This window comes from Vicugna pacos, chromosome 6 (assembly GCF_048564905.1).
Source record: "Vicugna pacos chromosome 6, VicPac4, whole genome shotgun sequence".
Lineage (NCBI taxonomy): Eukaryota > Metazoa > Chordata > Mammalia > Artiodactyla > Camelidae > Vicugna > Vicugna pacos.
Genome location: NC_132992.1, coordinates 82132526 through 82143126, shown reverse-complemented (window position 1 = coordinate 82143126; position 10601 = coordinate 82132526). Strand labels below are relative to the sequence as shown.

The 10601-nt window shown below is 37.1% G+C and overlaps 2 protein-coding genes across 8 annotated transcripts in view; one reads left to right on the top strand and one right to left on the bottom strand.

Annotated features, from left to right (window-relative positions):
* EML5 (EMAP like 5) overlaps positions 1-2734 on the top strand; it is a 130656-nt gene extending 127922 nt beyond the window's left edge. Inside the window, exons 39-43 of one of the 3 annotated variants that reach the window (XM_072963554.1) lie at positions 228-331; positions 1112-1265; positions 2115-2215; positions 2288-2374; positions 2499-2734. In XM_072963554.1, coding sequence (XP_072819655.1) covers positions 228-331; positions 1112-1265; positions 2115-2215; positions 2288-2309 — 381 coding nt within the window. In that variant the 3' untranslated portion in view covers positions 2310-2374; positions 2499-2734. The other 2 variants (XM_072963555.1, XM_072963553.1) reach the window with 2 other exon arrangements.
* Positions 2735-6412: 3678 nt separating this feature from the next.
* ZC3H14 (zinc finger CCCH-type containing 14) overlaps positions 6413-10601 on the bottom strand; it is a 36880-nt gene continuing 32691 nt past the window's right edge. For 3 of the 5 annotated variants that reach the window (XM_072963557.1, XM_072963559.1, XM_072963560.1), the window contains 5 exons: positions 9372-9492; positions 8367-8503; positions 7977-8065; positions 7067-7173; positions 6413-6541 (listed from right to left, as the gene is read on the bottom strand). In XM_072963557.1, coding sequence (XP_072819658.1) covers positions 6535-6541; positions 7067-7173; positions 7977-8065; positions 8367-8503; positions 9372-9492 — 461 coding nt within the window. In that variant the 3' untranslated portion in view covers positions 6413-6534. Of the gene's footprint in view, positions 6542-7066; positions 7174-7976; positions 8069-8366; positions 8504-9371; positions 9493-10601 lie in introns of all 5 variants that reach the window. The other 2 variants (XM_072963556.1, XM_072963558.1) reach the window with 1 other exon arrangement.

Here is a 10601-nt window from a genome sequence, read left to right as displayed (position 1 = left end):
CTCAGTTCCAGAGCTTCTGAACTCTTGCCTTTATTCACTACTATTCACTGTCTCTGCATAAATTCTTTACTGTCAGTCCTTTCATTTTTCGCTAACATTTTTGTAGTCATCTTTTACATTCTTAATGTTAGAAATGTAAATCAAATAGCACTTTGCTAGTATGCTGTAACTACTTCTGGATTTTGCCTCTCACATAATGGAATTCTTATTCCATTTTGTTATGAAAGGTCTCTACTGGTTGCTATAAACGGCATGTCTATGAAGTGCCTTCAGGAAAACATCTCATGGATCAGGCTGCCATTGATAGAATTACTTGGGCTACATGGACTAGGTAAATATTTCATTTATTCAGAAGGAAGAACTGACGGAAGGTCAGTTAGGAAAATTGGAAAATCCTGTTTCTGAACAGTTAGAGCCATTCCGCAGGGGAATAGGAATTTTAGCTTTTTAATTAAGAGTTTTAAGCTTTTGTTACCATCTTGATATCTTCCTAAGAAGAGAATGATTACTGATGCTGGGACCCCTTTTGATCGAATACTGCTATGCTTTATCAGTTCTTTTAATTAAAGAAAATCAAAGTTGTGACTTTAAAAATGCCCTGATATTTCCTTAACGTAATAGGCTTAATTAAAAAAAAACAATAAAAACATGTATTGGGTACTGTTAGGAAACTCTTACTTACTATTTCTCTGTAAGAATGCTATTGATGGCGACTGTTAGAAATGAAACCTTATAAATGTGTTTAAATATCCTGGCTGGAGAACAGATAACCATGTATAACCATCAGTGAAAATGAAAAATGCCATCAAATTCCTGTAAGACAAACACTTTGTTTTTAAAATAGTTCTATCAGCTATCATAAACTATTAATTGAATTTTTAAAGGATTACTTAATCTATAAACTCTTAAAATTATAAAACTTCATTTAAAAAAGTGGTGGGGCAGAGGAGGGACATCCAGGTGAAATTCAGGCCTCCAGGTAACCCCTTATCCTAATTTACTTCCTGTATTCTAAATGGCCTGGTTAGATACATAGAGATCATCAGGAAACGCTCAGTATGCGAAGCCTGTCCGTGTTCACTATGGTGGCTTTTTTTTTACTTCTCTCTAGTATCCTGGGAGATGAAGTTATGGGAATCTGGTCCAGACATGCTGAGAAAGCCGATGTCAACTGTGCCTGCGTCTCTCATTCGGGAATCAGCCTTGTAACAGGAGATGACTTTGGCATGGTTAAGTTATTTGACTTCCCATGTCCTGAAAAATTTGTAAGTTTACGTTGAATTTAGTATTTTATGAGGTTTTACTCCCGATTTAGACTCCTCCTCATGAGTACTTTTTCCCGCATGAAGTTACTGCTCCTGAATTGAACATACTTTCACATTTGTGGTTCTAAAACTTTTTCCAGAGGCTACCTTAGATATCTGATTTTTCTTAACACCTTTATTGTGGTGTGGTTCCTGTGAACTGCACATATTTCAGATGTACAACCTGATGAATTCTGGCAGATGTATATACCCATGAAACCACCACCACAATCAAGATAGCCAACATTTCCGAAATCTGAAGTACACTGTGGTATACTAAGATTTTTAAAGAGAGCCTTAATTTTTATGTGTTTATAAGTATCTTTAGTTTAAAAAAACTAAACTGCACTATAATCACCTAATATTTAAAAATACAGTACTGGAAGACATTAATTTTACACAAGAGTGCAAAATTCCACCTAATATAAAATATTTGTATTTTTATTTCATTGAAGTGCAGGGCAAGAGATAGAAAAAAATTTTTTTCCCCAAACTTCCTAAATCCATTACTCTGAAATAAAAGCCGTTAGAAATTATCTCCCGTTGCCCCCAGGTAACAGCATCTTCCAAACTATCCTGATAAAGCTGTGATTCGCCTTCTGTGAAACCTTTAATCCATCTACCACCAAATTTCTGATGTTTTTCAGTGCAGAGCCATTATTAAATCTGAAAAAGCATTAATCATTGGCTGTGGTCCCAAGTGCTTTACTCTCTCCACAGCCCTTGTGATGGAGATTGTGCTTCCTGACATTAAGGTTTGACTTTTGTATTCATCACACAGCCTGAGCTTTGTTTTTCATTGTTTTTCAGGCAAAGCACAAGAGGTTCCTGGGTCATTCACCCCATGTGACAAATATTCGATTTACCAGTGGTGATCGACATGTTATTAGTGCTGGAGGTGATGACTGCAGGTGGGTAAACTTTCCCAGCCCAAGAAAAAGCAGACTTTCACTTGTTGAGACTTAATATCCTCTCTCCAACAGCTTCCGTTATGGACTCGGCTAGTTTAACATCTCATGAGGCAGCGTAGCCAGACGGCTCCTTGGAGTCGCACACTATGTAAATACAGAGTAAGACTTCAAGAGGAAAATGTTTATACATGTATGATTTGAAAGCTTAACTGAAAAACATTATAAACTGCTCTGAAAACCTAGAAATATAATGAACTCACTGCAGTTTTTTCTCTGATTGCAGTTTATTTGTCTGGAAATGTGTACATATGCCTCATTGAAAGATACGGATGCTGGGAAGACTCTAAACTAACAGCCTTGAGAAACCAGAACTACAAAAGAAGGAAAAAACAAAAACAAAACAAAAAACAGAACCAAACCCTGCATGGTCAAGTGGTGCTAACTTAAGATTGTAACAGGGATAAATGCCCAAACTTGTCAAAATAGTACAAGATTGATAAATTCAAAATATTTGTCATATGCACTGGGTAACTGTCCATAATCCATACACTGCCAGGTAATTACACTTCAAGGAAGGACTGAATAGATACTTGATGATGACAGTCAACTCCCATTCTGGGGAGTATGCAGATCTGGCAGATCTGCTGGAAGGTTCAGGAGACAGCGCGCCTCAAAAAATGAACTAAGACCTTAAAAACCCAACTTGGATAATTTTCATCCTCTTCTTAGCAGAACTTTTTCCTTTTACAATTTATATCTTATTTTCAAACGTTCATGCTTTAATAAAATATTTTATCCTTGTGTTTACATAAGGAAAGACATCACCACCGTAAAGGATCACAGTTTTTAAAAGGTAAACATTTTCCCTAAGGAAACACACACAAGCATTACTGGAGAACATAATGCTTCTGAAGCATTAATAAAGTACTGTTTATAAAGGACGTTTTTCTCCTGGCAGTTTTAAATTCAGGAACAAATCCAAAGTTAGTAGTATATGACTGCTACATTTTCATTTTTGAGCTGTCAATCTTTTTGTGTTCAGAAGTTATCTCTGTAACTGAAACATTAAAACATTGTAGCCTCACTAGTGACAAGGTAGCATGATGAACGATGGTCTCCAGCGGTGCACCATTAAGGTTTTTGACAGCAATAGTATGTAACTGAGAACTCAAAAGACAGTCTAACAGAAACGTTTAACATGTAAACTAAAGCGTGAAGTTCACATTTACAGAGTTATACAATTTAGTAACTCAAAACTTTTATAGCCTTTTCTTTTTTCTATTGGAAAAATTTATTTAATTAGAGATATGCCACTTCATAGGCTGACCTTCAAACGAATAAATGTAGATAGGTGGTCCACTTGTAAAAATTCCTTTTTGGTGGATTGGGGCTGAAATTTTAGCTCTTTATTCCTGTTCACTTTAAATGCTGCCAAAGATCAGTACCTGCCATTCAGGAATTTGCTGTTTAGCTTATCTATAGTTTCCGGAAGACTGGAAATCATGTAGACTGCTATTTAAAAAATCTATTTTTCTAAGTACCAAGAAGTTTAAGATGCTCTATTGGTCCTATGAATTTTTATTTTAACGTGTTAATTATCTTGTAGCATAATAGACCCCTGCAGGTTTCTGGAAATCTGTTTTCTATGTGCAACACCTTGTAAATATTAAAGAGAAATGGCTGAATTGTATCACAGAAGCCTAGTGATTGAGCCTGGTCAGTTTAGAGCTCTCAATAGCTGCGTCTGAAGGGCTGATTGGGGTGTTTATTAAGAAACTTAAAACATAAGTTTTTTTTTTTCATTTTTCACATAATTATTCTCCTAAATTAAGCCCAACTTTAGAATACACTAGTATTAAATTTCTATTCATGGATATTATAAAGAAGCCATCAATAAATTAAAGCAAAAAATTCCCCTGAACCACTCCCCCTCCATTTTTGAGGCTGCTGCAGTTTCAAGTTTTCCTTCTGAGTCAGATTCACCTGCCTTTGGCTGAAGAGAAACTCCGGTTCCATTACAGTGCAGATAAACACTCTTAACTATAACCTTAACAAGTAAACAATACAGGAAAAAACTGTTTCTGTTGCATTTCTGTTCTTCCAAGTGGCCACCTGATAAGCCAGCCTTAATCACTGTTGTCAGTTTCACAACTAAAGGTCGCATTGATTCTAAGTAGTCATCCCACAACCACCTTGCTTGTTACCAGCCATCAACTAAGGGAGGGGGAAGAGCCATGACAGGCCATGTAGATGCTGCCCAATGTTTATTTTTTTAACCCAGAGAATTATTTTTGTGTGCAGTATTTGACTAAGCTCCCAAATTTGTAACCTGAGATTTCTCCTGGCACCATTAGTCCTGTTTCTGTATGTAAATGCGTGCCAAAGCACACTGTGCACCCTGGTGCCACTCACTGTGAACTGCTAGCCACATTTGTTCCCTTCCTTTTTTGTGATCTATTTTGATAGTGGTTCATTTTGGACCAAGTTACCCAACAAGTATTTTTGAGTCAACCATAGAAATGAAAGATAAAACTCTTAAATGTGTCTCCGGCTATGTCTGTTAAATAGCAAAAAATAATAATAATAATAATAAAAAATTTGATTTTAGCATGTTACTTCCTTGCAAAATGGCTGAACTAAACCACTTAAACCCTTGCTTCCCATTTATGTTCTTTATGGTGGAATTATGAGAATGCAACTACACTCCACTTAGAAATAGTGATACTAAAAGTGTTTATAAACTTCTGGAAATACAATTTAAAACGAATTTCTTCTGCAAGATGCAAAGCATCTCTAGGTAACACTGGAATGAACAAATGCCTTAAACTCAAAGGAGTAAAACTTTTTTAGAATGAAGTGGAATTATCATTTCACCCAAGCCTAACTACATGGTAGCTTTATGTATGCTCTTGTGTGCTTTGTCTTTCTTTTTCTAATGTTCTAAGTATTATGAGCACAACAAAGTGCAACTTAAAAAAATGGCTTAATAACTGGCTAATTCTTTCTTCTCCCAACAGAAAAGCAGTGGCCACAAAAGAACCCAACTGCTGGTTTCAGGCTCTTAAATGTGGACTTTTACACATGTCGTTTTATTATCCCTTGGGTATATGACGAAGCAAATCAATGTACTTTTTTTCAATATAGTTAATTTGGTCCTCAGAATGTTTTGATCTTTACTATCCCTTTTGCATTAGCTCTTTCCTAACCAACTTTTAGCTTTACTTTAAAAAACACTATATATCAAGTCTCTAAAATCAGTGATCCGTTAATTCTAAAGCATCTGACACTTCTTGCCTTAATAACTTTAAAACTATACACAATATTATGTATTTTCATTCAGTAGTCCAAAAGTTTAGTTATATTTTGCAGTTAACCCATCTGATCTCTGTAATTATAGTCTGTCATTTAAAATATACTATTTAAATCTAATTTTTACATTTAAAAATTATCTTTAGTAATAACTATTTTCTGTGGTTATTTCTAAGAATGTTATTTTTCAGAATGTGAGAATATATGTAAAGCTATAATCTTATGAGTTTAAAGTTTGTTCTGATACCTTATGCATATACTTGTAAAAAATTTTGTATTATTTTGTGATAATGTAGATCCCCAAAATATTTAAAAAGCATATGTTAACAGTAAATGAAAGCGTTTTAAGGAATTGTTCATATTTTTCGCCCTTGCCATTCCAACTGTTTTCACCCTACCTGCCCCAGCTCACTCACACTTTCCCAGAAGGCAAGGGACTAGATATGTGGGAACCATTCACCAAAGTGGCACTCAACCCAAAAAGCTGTGCTATCATGCTTTTCAAACTAAATTTGCTTAAAATTAAAAAGTAGGATTGAGTAACTATTTTAAGCCACCTCAGCACTTCAGGCCGTTCCTGTTTTCAGAGTGGAAACGTGAACGTGACAATCCAACTTCTGGCGTCAGATGCTCCCCACATACATCTCTCTGTACAGACAGCAACACTGGGGCTCAAGCTGGATTATCAGTACTGACAATGACATCACGCTATAAAAGCTGATACTTGAAAACAGCAGTGTACAAACATGCCTCAAATGTTTTAATAGAATTCAGCTTTTCCTTAAACTGTATTTTCATAATCAAAACAAAACAAAAAACACCCAATGTTAAAATCACTTAATAAACTTACAAACTTGAAAAATTAGACACTTCAGATAGGCAATAAACTTCATATTATGAAAGCAATATATTCCAAGTTTCAAAGATTTGACAAATTCTGTAGAATGTCTTTCTCATCAGTAGATGGAAACTTTCAAACTCCATAATCTTCTGCCAGGTAGGACTGGGTGTCATTCACTGAATAAATAAAACCAAAAATTTTTTCAATTAACTGCTTTAATTAACTTCAGTTAAGAAGCTGAGTATTTTTAGACAATAAAGACAAAATGTTTTACAGATTACAGTGTAAATATGACTTGTGAAAAAAGTAATTATATAAGATGCAAAAAAGATAATGTATTTAAATTTATAGGCCACACTAAAAATACTTTGAAACTTCCTTTCAGTGTATTACAATTACCAACGTCTAAGAAAACTGATGTGAGATTTGTTAAGTGGTGTAACTCTTGAAGGCCTTAGTTTACATTCACAAGTATGTTCAGAAGTTAAAAAGAAAAACCTGATCTGGAGATGGTTTAGGTAAATAAGCAATCTCTGGATGAAACAAAACTTGGCTTATGTAGTAAATTATGTAGTAAACTGAAGAGCAGAGAAATATTAAAGCAGTAAGTTTCCCTCAAATTTGCATGCTTAGAAATTTAAGAAGCTACGTATCAGAAAAAGACTTGAAATGACATTAGAAAAACTAATTTTAGCCTTTACCTGGTTTGAGGTCGAATCCATTTCAAGGCATGTCGTGGTGGTACAGTAATGGTGGGATGATAAAATGTGCAGTCAGGTCTTGTACACTGAGTATTAAATCTACAGTGCTAAAGACAGAATAGTTTCAGTAACATCAGCAAAGCTAATACAAATAAACACAGCAACATGAGATGACAATAACCAGCCCACCATAACGTTAATGGGGTAACAGATGGCCTGTAACATTCACTTTAATACCACTGAAGCCTTAAAAAAGGAGCCCCCACCAAGACACAAAATCCTCATCAAAGAGCAACAGCAGGTTACATTTCAAAAGGAACTTCAGCATATAATACAAACTTCTAAAAACCAGCCCGCGCAGCCTGTCCACTGTCCCACGCATCAGCACTGCGCACCCTCATCTGTGCCCCGCCGCAGCAGGGGAGGGAAGGCCTCTCGTGTGGTCTACAGGCTGTTACTTCAGACAGATTCATGCTGAGCATCTAAATGGCTGGAAATCCATCCATCTTTAGTACACAGTTAATTAAACCCATCAGCAAAGTATGAATGGTATCATTAAGTACTGCTCAATTTCATTATCTCAGTTCCGGCATGAAGGGGGGGAGGGGCCCATGCTTTGGGCCAAAGAAGGGAAACTGACTAGCAAAGGAGCGCAGCAACTGGAAGAGGTTAGACTGCTGCTCGTACTTCGTTTCAAACTACTTGGCCTGAGGGGCCCAGACCCGGGCTCAGGGACAATTAAGGAGGAATTTAAAGGTCTTAAAGACCATAAAGTTAACTCTAACCAAAAAAAAAGTTAAGCTGGGGGGTGGGGCAGGGGAGGAAGACATTTAGTTTGCTAGTGATCTTTACAAGTCTCAGAATTGAGAAGTTATCACTAAATTCATTTTTTGAAAATCAAAGTTCTTACTTTTGGATGATAGAAGGGACATTCCATTTTCTTACAAGCAGGGAAGTAACGGCAGAGCTGACTACTAGAAGGTGGTGCTGGTGGTGTAACTGCTGACAAAAATAAGGATAAAGATCAAATTTATTTAGGAATATGATTTTTAATGCAATCTGCTGATGTTTTAATGGTAACCACTTTAAAATACAATGAGGAGATTTGCATAGTCAGTCAAGATAAAACACTTTATAATACTACAGGATGGGCACACCTCTTTCAAGATGGGCTGGACTGACTGATTCGGGCACAGTGATTTCTACAACTATTCCTTGTTTTTCTTTTATTTCAGTTTATAGTCAAAAAACATCATTTTCCATTTTTTACCCAGTCATAGTAGTACAAAAAGTCACTAACCTGGTTTTGGAGACAGTACTGGAATTCTTCTACTCATGTGAGTGAAGGGACAATCTGGTTTAGTACATTTTGCATCATATTTACAATTTGGATGAACAAACAAACATTTTTCAGCAAACTTACAATTGGGGAAGGCTCTACAAAACAAAAACATTATTCACATTCAATCTTCTCAGTGCAGTACCCACTGTTTTTGTAGAGTGTCCTATTTCATCAGTACTTATTTTGAGAAACAGAATAGGAAAAAAAGGAAATTCCATTTTTAAATGAGGCCAGATATCAAAATAGGACATACCTGTCTATTCCAAAGCCTGGGGTAGTAACAGATTTTCAACCCAAAAGTTAGAAGGGATTTTGGTGATAAGGAACACCACTTACTCTATAATAAGGTCTATGTTTGTAATATTTTATGGAGTAAACTCAATATAGTGAGCACAATACATGTTGGCAAGGCACCATACTACAAAAAAAAGACAGACTCATCCCATGGTCTCCCTGTCTGCACATCCACATAATTCTCACATCAGAATTTCCTTAAAGAAGTTAAAACATGCACAGATTCCACCTATAGGATGAAAACAGTATCTAAAAGCCATTCCTCAAAACTCATTCCAATGGACCAGCCAGCTGGCAAGGAAAAATTGTACTCAAGTCTAAAATGTTTTCTCATTATAACTAATTTTTCCCCCAATGCCTTAAAATCTGTGTGTGAACACAATACATACAAACTGGGGGGGATATTATATACTCATCTCCTTAAATGCACAGAATCCTTAAGGAGACCCCAAAATTTCAGTACCTCATAGGACTGAGGCACAAAGCAGCCTCCTCCCACCTCCCGCACCAAATCTCTCACACACACACGAGAGTGTGCGGTCTTGCAAGGGCCACAGTGAGTGCCCCTGATGCATCTCGCTATTAAAACTTGTCCACAGAAAAGAAAAAACCAAGTGAGCTGTATCTAGCAGTTAACCTGAAAACCAGAACCTGTCCGCTGCTACTCACTTGCACGGTGAAATGGGGTGATGGTAGGCACACTCGTCCCCGTTCTTACAGGCCGGCCAGTACTTGCAGCGCTCCAGAAGTTTTTCTGGTTTCTGCGCCACACTCAGTTCACTCATCTCAGCTATGAAGGGAAAGGAATTAAACGCATCTCATTAATTATGATCAATTCAGGACGTGGCACCTTTAATAAATTTCCTGCAAAACCCAGTCTTAAAATCTTACGTTCTTCTATGTCTACAGTTACACAAAATAAACGAGTTCAAATAACATGACTAACACAGACATTAGAATCCCGTAAGAGACGACGAGGAAGTGGACTGCCATCCTCACTGTGAAGGGTCATGTGGACAGTGACGCTGAACTACAGCCAAAGTTCTCACCAAAGAAATTCCAATTCCCAAAACTATTTCACCTGAATTAAATACAAAAGAGAGGAAAGAATGTGAAGTAGGAAGCCAGTAAGATGAACCGTGAACTGAGAACATCGGGTGATTAAAAATGTGAACTAATTCTCATATTCAGGCAAGATGATAAGTGTCCAGACACAAAAGTGCTCCCACTCACTGAGGTACAAGCCGTTTTGAGAGTCTGGGAGACAAGTTACATCAATGTCTACAAAAGAAGGAAAAGATTTTTGCCTAAAGTCACAAATGTCATTACCTACAGAGGCCCAGCAGATCAGCTAACAGAGTGAGGCAGACTGAGGGTGAGGTGATCAAACGGCAGAAAGCCTCGTGGAAGATACAAAGGTGAGGAGGAGCAAACTGGAGAGCAAGCCTGCGTCCCACGCAGCGTGCTCAGGCCACTCCACTCACAAGGCCAATGTCAACAACTATGACATAGGAGAGTGACTCGTGCTGCAAGGCTGTCTCCCAATTCAGAAAGCCAAAAACCTTTTTATATGACATCTAAATTTTAAACACCGGCCAGTTAATTGAAATTTAAAACACATTTTATTTTAAATGAAACAAAATTACACCTGAAGGCTATAATGAAGGCTGCCAACTTCTGGCCCAAGACACCCACCACAGGCGTTACACATTACAGTTCATACTCATGTTTATGAAAGCAAGTATCACTTCAACCACATCCCTGCAGTCCTCTCGCCTGAGGTCAGGCAGTTCAAGTCGGCTCTCTCACTTACTGGCTGAGCTGGACACTTCGGGTGAGTGTTAGCTAACATCCCTGAACTTCTGCTTCCTCATCTACACAAAGAGAAAATAACGTCTT